This window comes from Oryx dammah, unplaced genomic scaffold, assembly GCF_014754425.2.
Source record: "Oryx dammah isolate SB20612 unplaced genomic scaffold, SCBI_Odam_1.1 HiC_scaffold_25, whole genome shotgun sequence".
Taxonomy (NCBI): domain Eukaryota; kingdom Metazoa; phylum Chordata; class Mammalia; order Artiodactyla; family Bovidae; genus Oryx; species Oryx dammah.
Genome location: NW_024070209.1, coordinates 28,418,800 through 28,439,328, shown reverse-complemented (window position 1 = coordinate 28,439,328; position 20,529 = coordinate 28,418,800). Strand labels below are relative to the sequence as shown.

The window sequence follows — 20,529 nt, the reverse complement described above, 5'->3', positions numbered from 1 at the left end:
AGTTTGCCCCTTAATTGCTTGGTTTATAGTAGGGGCTCTCAATACATAGTTTTGAATGAATAGAGCCATTCAAATGGAGACTCTTAAAAATGATAGACCTTTCTGTCTACTATATGTAGGTAGGTGTAGTTTTTTAGAAATACTTAAAAAAATAGCTTTAGAGATGGTGTATTTGAGGAATGATCGTGTTGTAGATTGTAATTACAACTTATTTCACATGTGCCTGTTTAAAAATATGAACTGAAAGATTATCCATTGTAACTCATTGATTGGTCACTTGTCCTATGTGCCAGACCTATGTTTTAGGTATGATTGTAAGTACCACATAGGACATTACCTCATTTGGTCATTACAGTAACCTGTGAGGTGAGTTTTACAGTGATCCTCATTTTGCAGATAAGAAACCAAGGCACAGAAAGGTTAGGCGACTTGCCTAGGGTCATATTTTTGTTAACTTTTTTTTTTTTTTGAAGTATAGTTGATTTACAATGTTGTGTTATTTCCAGGTATACAGCAAAGTGATTCAGAATATATATATATATATATATATATACATATACACACACACACACACATATAGAGAATACTGTTCTCTACTACTTAGAACATGCTTTCAAACTCTGTATATTATTACATTTTACTTTCCTGAAATGTAAAGCAAGAGTTTTATAGCAGTGCCTAATCAGAAGAATATAGTGTGGTCTTCAGGTAGAAATAAGCTTATATAATTTTGAAGTGTCTTTCAAGCAGCAATAATAATGACTTTTCTAATAGAAAAACACATATCTGTATTATTTTAAAAGTTTTTTAAAGCTTATTAGGGTGAAATTATTTTATTTCTAAGAGAAAAATATCCTATTGCTAGCACCATGTACTAAGATCCTGTGTATCAGGCCTTTGTTAATGCTGATTATTTTAAGCGAACACTGACTTTTTTCAAGTACTGAGACAAATAAGGAATTATTTGATTTAGAGCAAGGATAATAGTAGTACTGTAAAGCAGGGTACTTTCTTCACATGATGTAGCTACTCATTTTTGTAAAGTTTTTCTTTTTGACAGTAACTATAGTAATTTTACCCAATTTCACTATATTATCTTTTATTATGCAAAGGATATGCACAGAAAATTTTCTTTTATTTAGTGATTTTTTAAAAAATTTTACATTTATAAAAAATTGGATAGAAAGATGGTCTTTTGGTGATAAACACTTGTGACTTTTACATGAATGTCTTTGAGTTTTCTATTTTCCTTAAACAAAACAAGATAATTATATAGCTCCATCTCAGGTGGCCATCATTTGGAGACATGTTTATAGCAACGAAGTTGAATTGTCTGTTCGATACCGTGTGTGTGTGTGTGTGTGTGTGTGTGTGTGTGTGTGTGTTCTTAATCCTATTTGTAGTATGAGGAACCATAAATAGAAACATCTCCGTATGCAAAATGATACATTTAAATGGAAAACTTCAAAATCTATGAAAATACGTGACAAATCTAGGATTGTTTGACAATTCAGTATGATCTGTTGCCACAGGAGGAGTTTTTAAATTGTTTTAAAGCAGTTACAAGAAGGTTAGTAGCAAACTGTTTGAGGAAAGCTGGTTTGTTGGCAGCCTCCTGCCCCTCCCCAACCCCAACTCCCTCCAGTAGCCTCTGTGCCATTCCCTATCTTGGCTTATAAAAATCAGAAAAGTTTGCCCTTATGTAAAGAAAATCTCTTGTTAAAAATGACTGTGTTACAGATAAGGATTACTTACTTTAAGGAAAATCAAGCAGGAGAGTGTGAGCTGTCACTGGCAAACAGTGTCTGCAGCTAGTCCAGCATTCTGATTTGTTGATGGCATGGATTCCTTGAGATGTTGAACAGCAAGTGTTTCAAACCTTAACCCCTCGTTAGGCAAAACCTTTAAACTTTTTAATATTTACTTCATTGCTGGCATTCCACTGGAGGTGAGGTATGGCAGCTATTTGAAGAATGTGTGTGTAAATGTATCTTTGTGTTTGAAAACAAAGAGCCACACTGAAATTACAAAGTGATTAAAATAGAATTTAGTAACCCAAACTGGAGTCTGGCTGGATTCATGAGGGATTATGATTCTCCCTACACTTTGACAATGTGCTGTTTACCAAAGTGCAGGCGCTCACAATAGGCCGATGATGCATAAACTCAGAGCAATGAGAAACAGAGGAAAATCGAGTGTTAGTCCAAATGTTTACATAGAGTGTTAAATAAAAACTACTAAGGTAAGAAGTTCAATACTTTACATAGGTAGTAAACTATGCATATTATTTTATTTGTAACCCCATGTGTTGAGATGGGACACTATTAAAGTAACAATCACTTAAAAAGCAACAACCAACAAACGAGTATTCAATTTGGTACGTAAACTGAATAATTAAAATCAAATGGAAGCAATGCCTAAAGTAACTTAAGATAATTCACAATAAAAACCATTAGTTCAGGCTCTACTTATTGGAAATATGATAATTCAACATAGGCTAACCTAAAATGTACCTTTAGAGATTGAATAAGGATATAAGCAAAATATTAAATAAGATGTCAGAAAGTCCCTAAAACTATGTTTAAGGACTTAAAACTGATTACTTACATGCAAAAAAACTAAGTTTGAATTCATTCATACATGATCTTATTTGAAGCACTGTATTTTCATTCACTAGCAAAATTCATGTCAGTGAGATATTTTTGAAGTATTTTATTTTCCAGATATTTCACTATGTTGTTCCAGTGATTAGCCTGAATTTCTGTGGAAACCTAAGTTTTAAATGAAGACATGCTTCTGAAAATAAGGCAACTTTTCTATATAAACAGAACAAAAGAAATCTTTGGTTTTAGTTAAAGTGGCTGAAAGGGTTTTGCAAAAAAAAAAAAAAAGAGAGAGAGAGAGATACTAAAGAACCAAAGCAATGAAAAGGCTCTTTATAAGCAATGGGAAACTCCAAACCCCATCAAGGTCAGTAGAGTACCTAAGGCACCTCAGGTTCAGATGATACAATCATCTTTGCTTAGAGTTCTAGTAATCTATATACAGGATTTTTACCATCTTAATTAAGAACATGAAGCCAAAAAGGTAATGTCCAACAGTGATTACTGTAAGAAAGAAGAAAATCATAGCAGTTGATAGGAAGAGATATTAGAATCCATATTTAAAAGATGAGAAAAATGAGGCCCAATCAAGAAACAGAGATGACACTAGGGTTTGTGTTTCTAGATTCCTAGTCCATTTCTCTTAGGGCAGGGCAAATTCTAGATTTAACTTTATTGGCTAGGAAACCACGTGTGAAGAGTTTCAGATATGTGAACTGAGGAAGAAAAAAATTCCCATCAAGTCCCCAAAGGCAAGCTGGAAATAAATATATAATACTTTACTGTCTTAATTCCTTTATATCATGTGTTGGACAACTTGGCTAATATACTAATTGAGTTATACAATTCTTTCAGTTCTATCTAAAAATAGCAGACCAATATTAAATGAGAAAGTTACATCAGATTCCATTTGAGCATACATAAGGCCATGATACTTAACACAAATCACCACTTCTTGGGAGAAAGAAGATATCTACTGTCCAGTTCAGGAGAGAAAGCTCCTGACCAGTTATCCAGTAGATTCTCCACTCTTCAATGGGGAAGATGATGCTTATATTTTTTTAAAAAAACCTCTACAAAGCTCACATACAAGACAATACATCCTAGATTTGTGACTGCTATGAGCATTTAAGGCTGTCATTTTCAAGTATAAAAGTTTAGTGTTCCATTACCCAATCTGTGCAATAGACATAGCTGTAAGCTCAAATCATGGAAATTAACAGAACCTCACCAAAGACAGAAAGAAATCATAATTTAGGCAACAGCAAGTTTAAATGTAGGAAAGGATGGGGAAAAAAATTATGTATTAGATTATGCTTCTCTGAACTGCAGCAGTGGTTCACACTGAATCTTTGTCTAACACACTGTCCGTCACATGGCATTTGGACTAAGGTACATCAATAGCAGACCAAACAAGGAAGCTTAATTAGGTAACAGAACTATCATTAAGATGGTTCACCTCTAACACAGTTATACGGCCTGTTTCCTTAGAGAAAAATTAGAAATGGCTCCAGTATACCAAATGAGCTTCACAGATAAACATGAAAAAAAAATTTTTTTAAAGCAGGACCTTTTACCTCGGGACCACCATGCACTGCTCACGGATGTTCGATAAATCAATGTTATTTACTTCTGGCTAGAGGTAATCTTGTGAAATGTAACATGGCTGGAGAAAAATGGGTATTTGGAAGCCAGCACGTCATTTAACTTATACTCTAGATGTGTACGTTAAGTTGTAGTTCTGTAACTTTTACTGTGGTTTCAATATCTACGTCTGAAAGGTGACATCAGTTTTATTATGAAAGCAGCTGCTTTGTTATAAATTCCATGTAACATGCTTGAATTCTAGGTCATTTGTCTTTACATGATTTAAAGTGTCTTGTGGTTTGGTCAGCATACACACTTTTTGTCTCATTTGATATACAAGCCAATGTGGAAATTAAAAAAAACTACCAACTAGTGCAGAGAGCTAAGTTGAGTCCAGGATTATGACAAAGTCTGACCCAGAGTTTTAGTCTGTAATCTCAGCGTGTATCTCATGCAGTCTGGGGAGCATCAAACTAAATCTACAGTCGCCAGAAGCCTTGTTACAGTTGAACGCACATTAACTAAAGTGTGTACATTTTTAGTGTTCATGATAAATGCAGTTATGACCTTATTACACTTTTGGCATTCTTTAAGAAAGCACGTTAAGCTTTAATATAGAAATATTTAGGTTACACTTGTGCTCAAGTAATAGTAAAACATTTGTTCTTTTTGATCTCATACATTCTCTCCTCAGGAATGGCCCATCTCCTGCACGCTTGGAGCAACCTTTGGCTACGTGGCTGGCCTTGTTATTTCACCACTCTGGATATACTGGAATAGAAAGAAACTCACATACAAGAACAATTAATTGGAGCATAGGGAGAAGAGATTTCTTTGTGCAGATTCCATAAAGACTGTGCAGAAATGTATATGGTCTAGGCCAGGCAGTTCCACTTAACAGCACTGTTTATGTAGTTACATGATGTGATTGTAGCTTTTTAAACTATGAAACCCCTGAGAGATTGTACCTTCTAGTTGAAATAAAGTATTTATAATAGATTGTGGCTTCAGATGCTGTTTGCTGCTTCTTGGACCTTTAAGAAACATTCTTAATGAACTTTTATAGAATTCTGAGGACAGGGTTGGTTTTTTTTTTCCTTTCAAGTTTTAAACTGCTTCATTATAAGAGGTCTGGGTACAGCTGTAGCATTTCATATGCTTTCTGAGAGAAATGTACAGTTTCCTTGGCCACTGAAGATGTTTCTCACGTAATCAAACAACAGTTTATACATCTTGATCCTATTCTTTTTTTTACTGTGTGTTTCTTTGGAGTTAAAATGGCTATGATAGCCTCATCAAAAACAGTCTTCAATCCCTTCTGTGTTAAAGCTGAACATTCCACATAGCAGCACGCACCTATCTGGGAGGGAGAAAAAAAAAATCACAAATATATAAAATCTTTTTTACACAACTGGTACCACACAAACATACCATTATAAGGAAAATCATAAAATGCAAAAAGAATGAAATCATATTTATGATTCCCTAGAGATAGCTTACTGTTAAAATATTAGTGTATATCCTTTCAGACTTTCTCTGAAAAAAATTATTTCAGTCATCAAATGTTTACTGGATACCTATTATATGCTTGGCACTGTTTCTAGGTGCTGGGAATCATGTCTATGAACTGAGCAAAAGAGCAAAACCCCTGCTGTGTGATGCTTACATTTGCCTAAGTTCTACTGGGGGAGGGACACATGAAGGAATATAGAGATGGTGGCACATGCTGCGAGTTAAAACTCGGAGGGAGAGGGTGCCGATGACAGTGGTGGGGATGGGCAGCGAAAGCTGCTCAGCAAGGTAAAGTCTGAGCAGTGAGGGATATCTCCTGGCAGGGTTTCCAGGCATACCGAGCCACAGACGTAAAGATCCCTGACGCAGGAACGTGCTTGGAACATTCAGGGGGCAGGACGGAAGCCAGAGTGGCAGGGGAGAGGGTGAGCAGGGGTAGTGGCAAGAGGTGAGGTCAGTGAGGTAACCTCAAGATAGTGACTTCGAGTAAGGACTTTGGCTTCTACTCTGAGAGGGGACCCATCCATCCATCCTTCTGTCCATTCACTGAAAACTTACAGAGCACTGATTTGCCAAATTAGAGGAAGGAATCTGTTCCTTCCTACAAGGAACAAAATTAAGTCCCTATGCAACTCTCAATGAAAAGTATTTTAGAGGAAGAAGACCATGGATTAATAAATATAGAGGTAGAAGTGGTCTGGAGAAAAATGGGGAAGGAGATAGGGAGTGGGGACAGGTCAGGCAAGATCTCACTGAGAGAGTGATATTGGAGCAGAGATTTAAAAGGAAGTGCTTTCCTAGTAGCTCAGCTGGTAAAGAAGCCACCTGCAATTCAGGAGACCCCAGTTCGATTCCTGGGTTGGGAAGATCTGCTGGAGAAGGGCTAGGCTACACACTCCAGTATTCTTAGGCTTCCCTGGTGGCTCAGCTGGTAAAGAATCCACCTGCAATGCGGGAGATGGGTTTGATCCCTGGGTTGGGAAGATCCCCTGGAGAAGGGATAGGCTACCCACTCTAGTACTGTGGCCTGGAGAGTTCCCTGGGATAGGGAGTGGGGACAGGTCAGGCAAGATCTCACTGAGAGAGGGATACTGGATCAGATATCTAAAAGGAAAGGATGAACAGTGTCTACATCAGGAAGACTCCCAGGCAGAGGAAGCAGTGAAAGGGCAAAGGCCGGGAGGCAGAAAACGGGAAACAGCATGGAGGCCGTAGGCCTGGAGCACAATGAGTGAGGCAGAGGTGGCTGGGCCTGGATGCCACAGTGGGGGTTTCATTTATTCAAAGTCAGCTGGGGAGCCACTGAAGGATTCTGCACAGAGCAGTGAGCTAATGGAGCTTCTATTTTTAGAGACTCAATGGCTGATGTGTGGAGAACAGGTTAACAGACCCAGAAGCAGAAAGGTGAGTGAGAAGCTGTTCCAGTTAATCCAGGCAGAGAGGGAAGGAGCCTGGTCCAGGCTGCCAAAGGAGGGGACAGTGAGGAACATACATATTCTGGATATATTCGAAAGCAAAAAAAACAGGTTTTGCTGAAGGGTTCACTGTATGGTATGAGAGGAAGAACAAGGCCAAGTGTGACTTCAAGGTTTTTAACCTGAGTAACCGGGAAGATAAGCCTGGAGGATAAAATCGGGAATTCTTTATTGGACGTGTTAACTTTGAGATGCTTACCACCAGGATGGACTTGTTGGATGAAAAGTTGGACTACCAAGTCTAGAAGTCCAGGCTGCAGATGGGAATTTGGGAAGCTCAGTAGTAGATTGTTCAAACCACACAACTGAGAGAGAAGTTCAACAGGCCTAAGGACTGAGTGTGGATATAGAAGGAAAGACATCCAACAAGCTGAGAGCTGATCCCTGGACTCTCCAACATTCAGAGAGAGGGAGACAAGGAGGAGAAGAGGCCAACGAGAGAGAAGAAAGCCCAAGAGAGGGCATTCAAGGAAGCCAAGTGAAACTGTTTCAAGAAGGGACCAATTGTGCCAAATGCTGCTGACAGGTCTAAAAATGGGATCATAGTGTTTTGCAACCATTTTTCCCCCTTAAACTATATAATAAGCATGAACACTGTAATAGGTATATTAGTATAAAATTTTAATAGGTGCAGGATTTTGGGGGTTTTTTTTGCTGTTATAAACAATGCAGCAACTTTATGCCATCTCTTTAAGCACATCCTATACAATTTTTTTAGGATACACTCCTACCTATGGAATTGCTTGATCAAAAGCGTTCATGCCCTTAAGGCTTTTGCATGCTGCTGAGGCTGCTTTTACTCACTGACCAATAGAACAACAGAGTACCCACTTCCTTGCCCCATTGCGTTAGTCGTTCAGTTATGTCCGACTCTGTGCGACCCCATGGACTGTAGCCCACCAGGCTCCTGTCCATGGAATTCTCTAGGCAAGAATACTGGAGTGGGTTGCCATTTCTTTCTCCAGGGGATCTTCCCAACCCAGGAATTAAGCCCAGGTCTCCCTCACTGCAGGCAGATTCTTTACCATCTGAGCCTCCAGGGAAGCCCTTGCCCTGCTGGGACAGTGTTTTTGCCAATTTTATAGATGGAAATTGAACTTACAGTTGACCACTAAGGAGTATGAACGTATTTCTTATCTTCTATGGCAATCCACATTTTTTGAAGAATCTGAGTCCCTTTTCCTATTGGAGTGTATGAATATATATATATAATTCCCAGCATATGTATACCTGTCTTTTTCTGATTAATCCATATGCAATGGGGCTCCTGTACACTAAGGATATTAACCCATTTTTCTGCCATAAATGTCAAGTTTGTTGTATGACTTTTAATTTTATTTCTGGCATTTTGATGTATTAAATTTTTATGTAATTAAATCATCAATGTTTTCATTTATGACTTTTACCTTTATGACACTTAGAAATTCCTTCTCTCCCAAGATGACAGAATTTAGTACTTGGAATCTGTAAAGTGACTTGTTAGTGAAACTATTTCTCTTTTGCTTTAGGAAACACTATTTTCCAAAAAGTTTTCTTGCTTTTTTCTGCCTCTTGAAAGTGTTTTTAAAAAGACCTTATTAGATTTCATTTCCACAAAAGTCCTATTAAAGTCATAACATCTAAAAATAGAATCCAATAACGTTAGGGCCAAATGGAGAAAAAAGTATGCCTTTCTTTGGGGAGAGGAAGACTATATGTTAAGAGGCATTTTGTGCATCAGAGTTATATTTTTAGAATGAAATATTTTCCACCTTTCATAAAAAGATTGCAACACATTTCCTCTCCTACTTAGCTATAACTTTTTGTTTTTTAACTGCAGATTTAAATTGCCTTCCAATTGCACTCCACTGCCTGCTTCATGGGTCTTCACTGAAGACAGGGCCTGATTAAGAAGCCCCTTTTTATGACACCTCTTTCTATACATGGCTTATTAGGAAAATATTGTTGGCAGTGTAGCACAGGTTTAAAGGCTGGAGTCAGGTCTTTACTGAACTCAGCTCTGCCATTTATTACCTGCAGGACCTTACAAGCTACCTGACAAGTTATCTGACATTGCCATGCCTCTGTTTTCTCCTCCAGAGCAACTGGTCAATCGACCTCACCGAGCTGATGCAAGGATTAAATGATCGAATGCATGTAAAACACTCAGCACAGTGCCTGGCATATGGTAAATGCACAATATATATTTGCTTCTATTACTACCTTGGCTTCATTTACATTTATTTTTAAATTCTGTAAAGGTTGCATTACCTCTTTTGCTAGTTTCTGTCCTTGCTCCACACATATAGGTTTTTCCTTCATATCATTCAGTCTTGCTAAAGTTTTGGGGTCATCTCGGAGATCAATCTAGTTAAGAAAAGTTGATAACATCCCATCATAGCATCAGTCTTTAAAGATAAAACATGTAGTACCATTTAACCCCCATATATAAAAAAAAAGATTACAAAGGAACTTGATTGTTAAAACAGACTAATATAGTAATTGCTTTCTTTTGACATTACCTTTCCCAAAAGTGTGACAGAAATTTATTATAATGAACAACTGAGATTAAACACATATCTCATTTGCTAAATCTTGGGGCCATCATCTAAGAGCAACATCACGAGGCAGGCCAGAAAGGTTATTCTTGAACAGGTAAAATCAAAGCATACGTACCTGAGTTCCTATTAATAAAAATGGTACATTTGGTGCGTATTCTTTAAGTTCTGGCACCCACTCCTCTTTCACGTTTTGAAATGAGGCTGGATTCACCACAGAGAAGCATATAAGGAAGACATCAGTCATTGGGTAAGATAAAGGCCTCAGACGATCATAGTCTTCCTAAGGAAGAAAGCAGAACCTCATTATTTCCATCACTGTGAGTTTACTAATAAATATGCAAATTAGATTAGATGGTCAAAAAGCATGGTCGGGACTATTCCACAAATGAAATGCGTGGCATTCTACATCCATCAACATAATTCCATTCATTTTTGCTGCTCTTCTTTTGAACACCAGGGGGGTAAAAACATGACAATATCATTAACAACTACAAGGAAACTTTGAGAAAATACATTGTGATGACCACAGTTCTCAGTGGAATCATCTCTAACTGAAAAGTTTGCACACAGAATTGATTGTGGCTAAATAGGTACAGTCATGTATAATAACTAATATTATATACTGAATGTTACTATGTAAACATACCAATATGCTCTCTCATGTTACTTATTTAATCCTTGTAACAACTACATAAGAACCACTCTCTCTGTGTTGCATTTGGGTAAACTAGGCGCCCAAGTTAAATGACTTGTGTAAGGAAGCATAATAAGCAAGTAAAGGAGACAGGATTCAAACATGGGCAGCATCACTCTAGAATCCATGAGTTAACCACTATACATCTTCACTGAGACCTTAAATCTTTGTTTCCCTGTTTATATAGTTTTCTTAATTGTGTGTATGTGTTACACGTGCATGTTTCAGTGAAAAATTAAAGACAGAAACACATGGAATAAATCTACAGAATCCTTTTTACTCCCCAGTTTCCATTTCTTTCCTGAACTGCAGATTTTTCAGATGTGTCTTTCCCGTTGTTTTTTGTGCCTGTATATGCCTACAGCTCTATGTATTTAAACATCTGTACATAGAAGAGACGGTGCAATCCATGTTGTTCTGCACCTTTCAGCATGTCTTGGAGCTGGTGCCAGACTAGAACACGTTAGACTGCCATATGATTTTAAACTGAAGTGTAGCGGATTTACAATGTTGCATTAGTTTCAGGTGTATAACAAAGTGATTCATACATATATAATGAATATATATGTGTGATTATATATATATATGTGCATGTGTGTGTGCTAAGTCCCTTCAGTCGTGTCCAACTCTTTGTGACTCCATGGACTGTAGCCCACCAGGCTCCTCTGTCCATGGGATTCCCTAGGCAAGAATACTGGAGTGGGTTGCCATGCCCTCCTCCAGGGGATCTTCCTAACCCAGGGACTGAACCCGCATCTCTTTTATCTCCTGCATTGGCAGGTGGGTTCTTTACCACTAGCGCCACCTGGGAAGCACTATTTCCTGGAGTTTGCTCAAATTTATGTCCGTTGAGTCAGTGATACTATCTACCCATCTCAATCTGTGCTGCTACCTTCTCCTTTTGCCTCCAATCTTTTGACAGACACACAATTTTCAACTGCTGCTTCATAGTCCACAGAAGAGCTGTACCATCAATGGCTGTTTTAACATCTCTGCATCACAAAAGGCAGTGAGTGTCCTGTTTGCTTAGATTATTTCCTAGGACACAAAATTCTGCTTGCTTACATTCCAGGGAGTGAGCAGAATCAGGATTCCATTTTTGTCAGGGCTAGCCTCTCATCTGGTTTCAAGGAAATTTTATTTTTGGCCTAAGCTGCCACCCCTCTTACATGACCCTTCCCTACTAGAAGTGCATGAATGTGGAACTAAAGGCGTATTAAAAATATCTTCCACTTGGAATTTCGGTGGCAGCATTTCTCTCATGGGACGATTTCCTTTCATGTCATCTTCTGACATTTTTCTTACTACAGTGTTACACTCAAGCATATTATTATCTCAAACTCTTGACTTTGGAGTTAACCCTTCTGGTTTTTTGCAGTGCTTTCTAAGGGCACACGTGCAGTCTGGGGCCAAGGGTACTGAAAGATTTCTCAGGTGTTGGCTCGGGACAAGATGGGAAATGCCACCCCCAGTCTTCTTGGACGTTTGTTTTAAAAGTGGAGGCTTCTAACTGGTTTCGAAAGCAGAGCTCTAGTGTTAAGAAATTATTAACGATGAGCTCAAGTAGAATGGGTGTGAAACACGTTGGCACCCCAGTCAGTTACAAAAGGACTATTATAAAAAAACATGTTTTAGAATCAGTTTGAGTCGATTCACATAGAATGGATAGCTAGTGGGAAGCTGCTGTAGAGGGCTAGGAGCTCAGCTCAGGGCCCTGTGATGACCTAGAAGGGTGGGATGGGAGGTCCAAGAGGGAGGGGCTGTATGTATACACACAGCTGATTCACTTTGTTGTACAGCAGAAACACAACATTGTAAAGCAACTCTACCCCAATAAAAATAAAAAAACTAGATAAGCAAAAAACAAACAAACATCAGCTTGAGTGTTAAATAGTACAATTTGTTGCATTAAATATACTTTCTGTACTCTACTCCAATTTCAAACTGCATGTTAAGAAGGAGAATTAAAGGGACAGCATCTGATCTTAGCATTCTACCTAGCAGCTGTCCGTTCCTGAGCAAACTTGCACACAGCATGGTCAGGGAAGGAGGGTGGGGTTCTTGCTACAAATTCCTCTTCCATCATATTTTGAGATCTAGTTTTCACAGAATTAGTAAATGAGGATACTATCTCATAGGATTATGAGGAATAAATGAGATAACGCAACTAAAGCACTCAGCAGAGTTCCAGACACATAAAAGTCTCTTTCAATGCTTTAACATAAATTCTTCAATCTCATGGGAAACTGGTTCTCCTATTTTCTGCCATCCACACAGGGTCCCATCAATCCCATATCAGTCCTGGCTCTGCATCTCTCTCTCTCCAACCACAGAGAAGAAACTCTTCTAGTGAGAAACACAAATTTTCTACCCTGGCATCAAAACACACAAATGAAACTGAGGTCTCTTGAGGACAGTATAATTTTCAGATTACTATAAAAGAATGATATATTATTACTGTACTAATTAGTCATTTGGGGACTCAAGAGCCTTAAGACTATTTACAATGTAACCCCCCAAAAAGAATTATATATTTTTCAAGAAAATCAAATTAGATTTTTTAAATGAAAAATTTATCTCATCAGGGAAACAGAACATGCATTCTTTCTCGAGGAGGGTATTGAAAGTGAAAGTCCCTCAGTCATGTCCGACTCTTTGCGACCCCATGGACTGAATTCTCCAGGCCAGAATACTGGAGTGGGTAGCCTTTCCCTTCTCCAGAGGATCTTCCCAACCCAGGGATCGAACCCAAGTCTCCCGCATTGCAGGCGGATTCTTTACCAACTGAGCTATGAGGGAAGACATAAAAAGTAACTGAATGGAAAGTTCTCTAGAAATGCTTAACATTCATCCAAATATTCTATAGAATATAAGTCTACTGCAAGCATTCTTTTCATAACCTCAATGAGAGACATGTGGACACAAAGGAAGGAACCTAATCATTTCTAGATTTGCTAAATTGTAGATTTTTGTTGCAAAAGTTAAAATATGAAGAACTGAGGTTAAAAAAAAAAAGACTAGTGTGTTTAGAATTCCTTGGAAAGAAATGTTACTTAAGTCCGAACTATCTAATATGAACTTCTTCTGCCTATAATCTCCAGCTAAACCATTGGCAGTGATTATCAGAATGAAACTTTACTGCTTCCATCTAGCCTAAGTAATTAGAAGTCTAATAATAGATAACAAATTAAAAAAAAAAGATTCCCTGTGCATACTGTACCATGCATCATATAAAATTGTTTACATCTATTGCGCAGTATCTTGAGAGAACACAATGTGCAATTTTAGATTTGGGGATAAATAAACTGAAGCATGTAACCCTTTCCTCCCTAGCTATATATTTAAAATTTGACAACACAAAGAAAGTTATATGTGGAACTGCCCTTTCTTTTAAAAGTCCTAATTCCTCAAAGTCAATTCTCATGTTCTCCTAATTCACAAATTGATTATATTTTAGTCCAAAAAAATTTTTTTAAGGTAGATGTTTAAACATTTCAGCCTGGTAATTGAAATATTCTCAGTGTATTAAAGACAACTGTCTTACGTCAAAAGCTGAGAAACAGTGGTGAACTTGGTCAACAGGATTGCTGAACTGCTTAGTAAAAGCTTTAGTTTCTTAGCAACTGGCTGAGTACCAGTGGGATCCATTTTCTTACAGTGGATTCTGGTAGCTCAGTGACTGATTAGACTCTCCGTGCTCATCAAGAGTGCTTGACCTGTGAGGATGACCGGCTTCACCCTTCAACAGTATCACAGTTGACAATCTAACAAGAGCCCATAGACAATGAGACCAATGAAACGTGTTCTGAGAGGAAACAAAACACCTTCAGGTGCAACAGAGAACTGGAGCAAATGGCCATCAGTCAGAAGATCCCTTTTAACACCCAGCTCAGCCAGCAGTGCTCTTCAGGGTGCCCACTTTTGCACGACTTTTGTTCCCTTCGTGTGGACCTGGGTACTCCCTCCCACTTTAGTGAGTTCTGTTTAAAATACATATTTTTAGAATGTGTATACTACTTAAACTACATGTCCAAAATATGTGCTTTAAGCAAACCACTCACAGTGGGTGGTGTAGCCTCTGTCATGCTTTTCGTGGTATTCTATCACATGCTGGGCTGGAACAAGCACAAGCTGGAATCAAGATTGCCGGGAGAAATATCAATAACCTCAGATATGCAGATGCCACCACCCTTATGGCAGAAAGTGAAGAGGAACTAAAAAGCCTCTTGATGAAAGTGAAAGAGGAGAGTGAAAAAGTTGGCTTAAAGCTCAACATTCAGAAAATGAAGATCATGGCATCTGGTCCCATCACTTCATGGGAACTAGATGGGGAAACAGTGGAAACAGTGTCAGACTTTATTTTGTTGGGCTCCAAAATCACTGCAGATGGTGACTGCAGCCGTGAAATTAAAAGACACTTAGTCCTTGGAAGGAAAGTTATGACCAACCTAGACAGCATATTCAAAAGCAGAGACATTACTTTGCCAACAAAGGTCCGTCTAGTCAAGGCTATGGTTTTTCCAGTGGTCATGTATGGATGTGAGAGCTGGACTGTGAAGAAAGCTGAGCGCCGAAGAATTGATGCTTTTGAACTGTGGTGTTGGAGAAGACTCTTGAGAGTCCCTTGGACTGCAAGGAGATCCAACCAGTCCATTCTAAAAGAGATCAGTCCTGGGTGTTCTTTAGAAGGACTGATGCTGAAGCTGAAACTCCAATACTCTGGCCACCTGATGCGAAGAGTTGACTCATTGGAAAAGACTCTGATGCTGGGAGAGATTGGGGGCAGGAGGAAAAGGGGATGACAGAGGATCAGATGGCTGGATGGCATCACCGACTCAATGGACCTGAGTTTGAGTGAACTCTGGGAGTTGGTGATGGACAGGGAGGCCTGGTGTGCGCAACTCATGGGGTTGCAAAGAGTCGGACACGACTGAGCAACTGAACTGAACTGATCACATACTGGTCACTGAAAATTAGCAAAGAGGTTCCAAGGACATGTACACACAAATAAAAGAAATAAACATCCCCTCTGGAGCTCATATTTCATTGGGAATCAAGACATGAATACAGAAAAAGATAGATAGGGCAATGGGAGAAAGAAAAGTGTAAACTGCAGCAGGTGAACATATAAATGCTTAATCAAAAAGACACTAGTAAGCAACTGCCATGTGTCCAGAATGTGCAACCATCAGGGAAATGAAGTAAGGACAAGATTTAGCCATTTCTAACTTGTAACACGCTTTATAAATGCTCATAAGACATCTGCATGTTGAAAATGTGGCAATGAGCTTGAATGAGCAGCAACACCCATGGTGTGCCTGGGTACCTCACTAGAACTTTGCATACCTCAAAGCCATAGCCTAGAACAGAAGAAACTGTGCTGCTGCTGAGAGAACATGCTAAGGTTGGCATTGAGGAGGAAGAATTGATAGAGAAGAGACGAAAACGTTTATAACGGTTTTTGCTCTTAGGGAGTTCACAGCAAGGGAAACAAACCTATGCGGACATTATATTACAAGTCAGAATGTGGCGGAAACCAAGGGCAGTAATTAGGAGGCGCTAAGAAAAGACTTCTTAGAAGAGGTGGCATTTGAGCTGGCCCTTACAGGAGGGAGAGGATTGGAACATATGTGACGGGCTGGCATGTGCCCTGTGTCAAATCACTTATTTCTTAGAGCTTTTGTTAATCAGTCTGCGAAATGGGAGATTATCAATGACAAGTGCTTTGAAGACTATAAAGTGCTGTAAGAATATATTATGCTTCCGAATAATCCAGGATGTTACTTTAGAAAATATTTATCAAAACCTGTAAGAGTTTTCCTCTTTAACAACCTCAAATAAGAAGTGGGACCACAATTGAATAATCCTTTTAACAGTCAAGTCCCAGACTTCTGCTACTTCAAGATATATAAAATGTAAGGCAACTGAGTAAGAATGTCCCTGACAACTGGTGGCTTGTGGTAAATGAAGGAGTAGCCATCTCCATCTGAAACATCTGTTTCTGCTGAGAAGCCCAAAATAGGTATCGGGCATGGCTCCCGAACCACTCCAACCCCCAAAGGGTGCTACTCTAAAGCCAAGAGGCACGTGAACTGCAGCTGGCTTCTGAAGACCAAAAGCATTTTGTCAGAAATCTTATAAATGATCAACATTTCTATAATAATTCTTGGCAACAGCGGTCTATGAAACCTCATCTTCTTTGTGTAGTTCTTTTGTCGTTTTTATGTTCGTTTTGTATTTCACTTTGTGAAATATCACTTTTCAGCCCCTTAAAAATAACTTTTCAAGGAAGCTGGGTTGGGTTCTTTGGAGGAGTATTTTGGTAAGTTTGCTTCAAAATGCACTGACGATGTGTTTATTGGACTAAATAAAATTTAGGGAGAATTTTTTTTTTTAAGTGCTAGAAATTCCTAAAAGGTCATTGTTTTTCAAAAACTTAAAAAAAAATTTTTTTTTACTTTCTTAACATCGTTTTCCCTTCCTTTCTTCTTTTCTTCCACCCTCCCTACCTCCCTCCTTCCCTTTTTTAAAAAACATCTTCTGTTCAGTTGTGAAATGGTGTTTACTTATCATAAGCCTGATTAGTTCCTGGCGAGAATTCTTGAAATTGAAGGCTCAGCTTCTAACTTTAAGCAATTGTCATCTTCATATATTTTGATTAGAATAAATCCATTTCCCAGTTAAGACTAATTATCTAGGAGCTAGTGAACTAGATCTTTGGCTTCTTTTCCATTATTATCTTGCTTTTGGCTGTCTGACTGATTGTAACTCCTGTTTAGGTTAGCTGGAGAAAAAAAGAGAGAAATGTAAATGTGTGGTGGCAGAAAGACAACCAGCTGGAGCGCTGACTGTGCCGTTATCTAACCGTGTCTCATGAACCTGCACTTCCTCATCTCTAGAAGGAGAGGACTGAACTAGATTGCCATGTCACATGGTGAGACACGCTCAAACTAACACTTTTTACCCTTGTGAGCAGCCCTAGTAACAGATTTAATGTGGGTGGAGGTTTAAACTACCGAATAAAAATTGAGTTTTAGGGTACTGTTTTATCTAAGCTGACCCCCCAAGGCAGGGGATCAAGACTTAGCTAAATATGGCCCTTCGGCAAGCTTCATTTCCCCATCTGTGAGGGGAGAATAAATATAGCATACACATGTTAAGATAAATGAGAGAGCTGGTCAAGTGTTTTGAGCTCTTCAACAAGACAAGCCTGACTTACCAAAAAAAGACAAACCACAACTTCAGAGCCAGTGCAATTTCTTTTGTGCGTGGTGAGATGACTTCCTTCATTGTAAAGGATTTAGAGCTGCAATTCTACATTGTCTGGAGCTATAATTGCAAGTCTCTTTCACTGAAACAGAGGTCAGCTGGCCTGAGGCAGGCAGAAGGACGGTCAATGTCAGGTCACACTTCTGTGCAGTGCGTTCCTTTTCTAACTTCTTTCGGTACAAATTTCACATGGATGGAATAGTCATGCGTTCGTGTATTGCAACAAATACTACCCACTAGGTGCTAAACCCTGTGTGCTCCAACGAGAAACAGTTGTGTACCCGGCCCTCGTGGAGTTCACCACACAGCAGAGGCAAGTGCTTCCCCACTAGGGCAGGACTCCTCCGGGTTCAGGGGACACCGGGAAAATACAGGAGTTATTGTTGATTGTCAACATGAATGTGGGAACCCTACCAGCATTTGGGGATTGGGAGCCAGGTACCTGACCTGTGTAATGAAAACCAGTCCTGGGTCCCGGATGATTGATGAGTGTGTCTTGCTAGGCGCTGAGTGACTCTAGGACCTGTCTCTGCTGCATATGACACAAAGGTAGGTTTACCTGGTGTTGCTCAAACATTACAGGACTTGCTTACCACTACTGAAAAGTGTACACCATTGGCAATACTACTTCTGGTACCCTAACTGCTAAAACTAAAACACAACCCTGTTAGGGAACTTTTGCAGTTATTGCTACAGTTGTTCACCTGATGACTTCATTATGATTTCTGAAGTACTCACCCCTGGGAACTTAGGAGTTTAAAACTGAAATAAATGCTTTTATTATTAATTACTTTCCTTTTATTTCTCCTTCTTACTACTGCCAGGATGTACTGATTTAAAATTTATGTATACAGACAGGTTATATTACCTATTCATTTGAAGATAAGTATAGGAGAACTCTATTTTAAAAATTGTTATCAAAAGGGGAGAAAGAGATTTCCCTGGTGGTCCAGTAGCCAAGACTGTGCTCCCAATGCAGGGGGCCCAGGTCTGATCCCTGGTCAGGGAACTAGATTCCATATGCCACAACTAAAGATCCTGCACGCTGCAATGAAGATCAAAGACCTGAGTGCTTCAATTAAGACATGGCAGAGCCAAGTAAATAAATAAAAGGGGGGGTGTGGATCCAATGTATCAATACCAAGGACTACCCTGGTGGTCCAGTGGTTAAGAATCTGCCTCTCAATGCAGTAGATATGGGTTCGATCCCTGGTTGGAGAACTAAAATCCTACATGCTTTGGAGCAACTAAGCTGGCTCCCCACAGCTAGAGAAAGACTGTGCACCACAAGGAAGACCCAGTGCAGCCAAAAAATTAATAAATAACCACTGGACTTGCGGTCCAGTGCTTAAGAATCCACCTTGCAATGCAGGGGATGCAGGTCTGATCCCTGGTCAGGGAACTAAGATCCCACATGTGGCCAAGCGCTAAGCCCACGCACTGCAACTACTGAGCTTGTGCCACAATTAGAGTCTATTCGCCGCAGTGAGAGATCCTGTACGCTGCAGCTAAGACCCAAGGCAGCCAAATTAAAAAAAAAAAAAAATATATATATATATATATATGAGAGAAACCGAGTCGGGTATTTAACAAATTGGGACAAAAATGATCATGAATGCAAACTGGGATATGCTGAGAAGGAAAAGAGCCAGGAGAGAGGGCAACCAGGATGACCAGCTTCAGCCTGGTTGGTGTAAAAAGACCTCTTGGAGGGAGTGATGTCTAACCTGAGATCTGAGGGATGCATTGAGGAGCCAGATATAAGATTGCAGGGGCAAAAGGCCCAAGGAAGGAAAGCCCCGACAGATGCTAATGCAGGAAAGGCCAGCATGACAAGGTGAGACAGGAGAGGGAGCCCGCCTGGATCCTTAGAGCTTACTACAACAGAAAGTTATGGAATGAGCGTCATGTAATTTGTTTTTGTTTTTTTTAAGGCAATTCAGTCTGCTTTGTGGTGAATGAATGAGGTGGGCAGGAGTACAAGGAGAGACAGTATAATAGAAATTCAGGTGAGAGAAGATGGTGGTTTAGATTAAGTGGAAGCAGCTGATAGCTAGAGAAATGGTGGATTCTAGATATACTCTGGAATTAGACTCAAGTTTGGGTGATGGATGTGGAGGTTTAGGCCTTTAGGTTGGGGAGGCTTCTGAAATAATCCAGGGTTCAGTGTGTGCAGCTGGATGGGCAATGCCTTTTACAGCGATGAGGAAGACTGAAGGTGGAGAGACTGGTCCACAACTAGAGAAAGCGACCAATTTGGGGTCCATTAAGTTCGCGATGTTGAGTAGACAATGGGAAAGTGTATCTGGAGAAGCTCTCTGACTCTGAGTTCTGGACTCAGCTCTGGAAGTCTCCTTTTGGCTGAACCGGACACATCTGAAATTTCACATTTCTAAAATGAAGTCCATTCTTCTTTCTCAAATTTTTAAATCCTCCTAGGTTCACCATCTCATGAAAAGATATCACAACTCAATCAGGATCAAACCAGAGCCCTGGAAGGCCTCAGTATCAACATCAAGCGCAGAGTAAGTCAATCACTTGCCCAGCCAGTCTGTTGACCCCTCTCCACATTCCTCACCTGGGTACTTCAACTCACCTTTCAAACTTTGGTCTAAAAATCTCTTGGTTCAACAAACTTTCTTCAAACCCGCAATTCTGATTAAGGTCCCTCTGTAACACAATGTCATCCCATTTCTTACATTGTAATAGATTGCCTCTTTTCTTTTTTCTTTTTTTTTTAAATCTGTATCCTTCGCAGGACTCCCTGAGGGCAGAGGAGACTCTTCAAAGTCTGGTTTATAGTAGCTGCTTTTAAAGTCTTGCTGAATGAACGAGGATAGCACGTGGGA

The 20,529-nt window shown here is 39.4% G+C and overlaps 2 protein-coding genes across 2 annotated transcripts in view; one reads left to right on the top strand and one right to left on the bottom strand.

Annotated features, from left to right (window-relative positions):
• The window catches only part of PIGF (phosphatidylinositol glycan anchor biosynthesis class F), a 30,465-nt gene extending 25,276 nt beyond the window's left edge, over positions 1–5,189 (top strand). The window contains exon 6 of the mRNA XM_040224751.1: positions 4,885–5,189. Coding sequence (XP_040080685.1) covers positions 4,885–4,998 — 114 coding nt within the window. The 3' untranslated portion in view covers positions 4,999–5,189. The remainder of the gene's footprint in view (positions 1–4,884) is intronic.
• Positions 2,265–20,529, bottom strand: part of RHOQ (ras homolog family member Q) — a 40,332-nt gene continuing 22,067 nt past the window's right edge. Inside the window, exons 3-5 of the mRNA XM_040224753.1 lie at positions 9,833–9,997; positions 9,428–9,523; positions 2,265–5,550 (exon numbers count right to left, since the gene is read on the bottom strand). Of these exons, the coding sequence (XP_040080687.1) occupies positions 5,395–5,550; positions 9,428–9,523; positions 9,833–9,997 (417 nt within the window). The 3' untranslated portion in view covers positions 2,265–5,394. The remainder of the gene's footprint in view (positions 5,551–9,427; positions 9,524–9,832; positions 9,998–20,529) is intronic.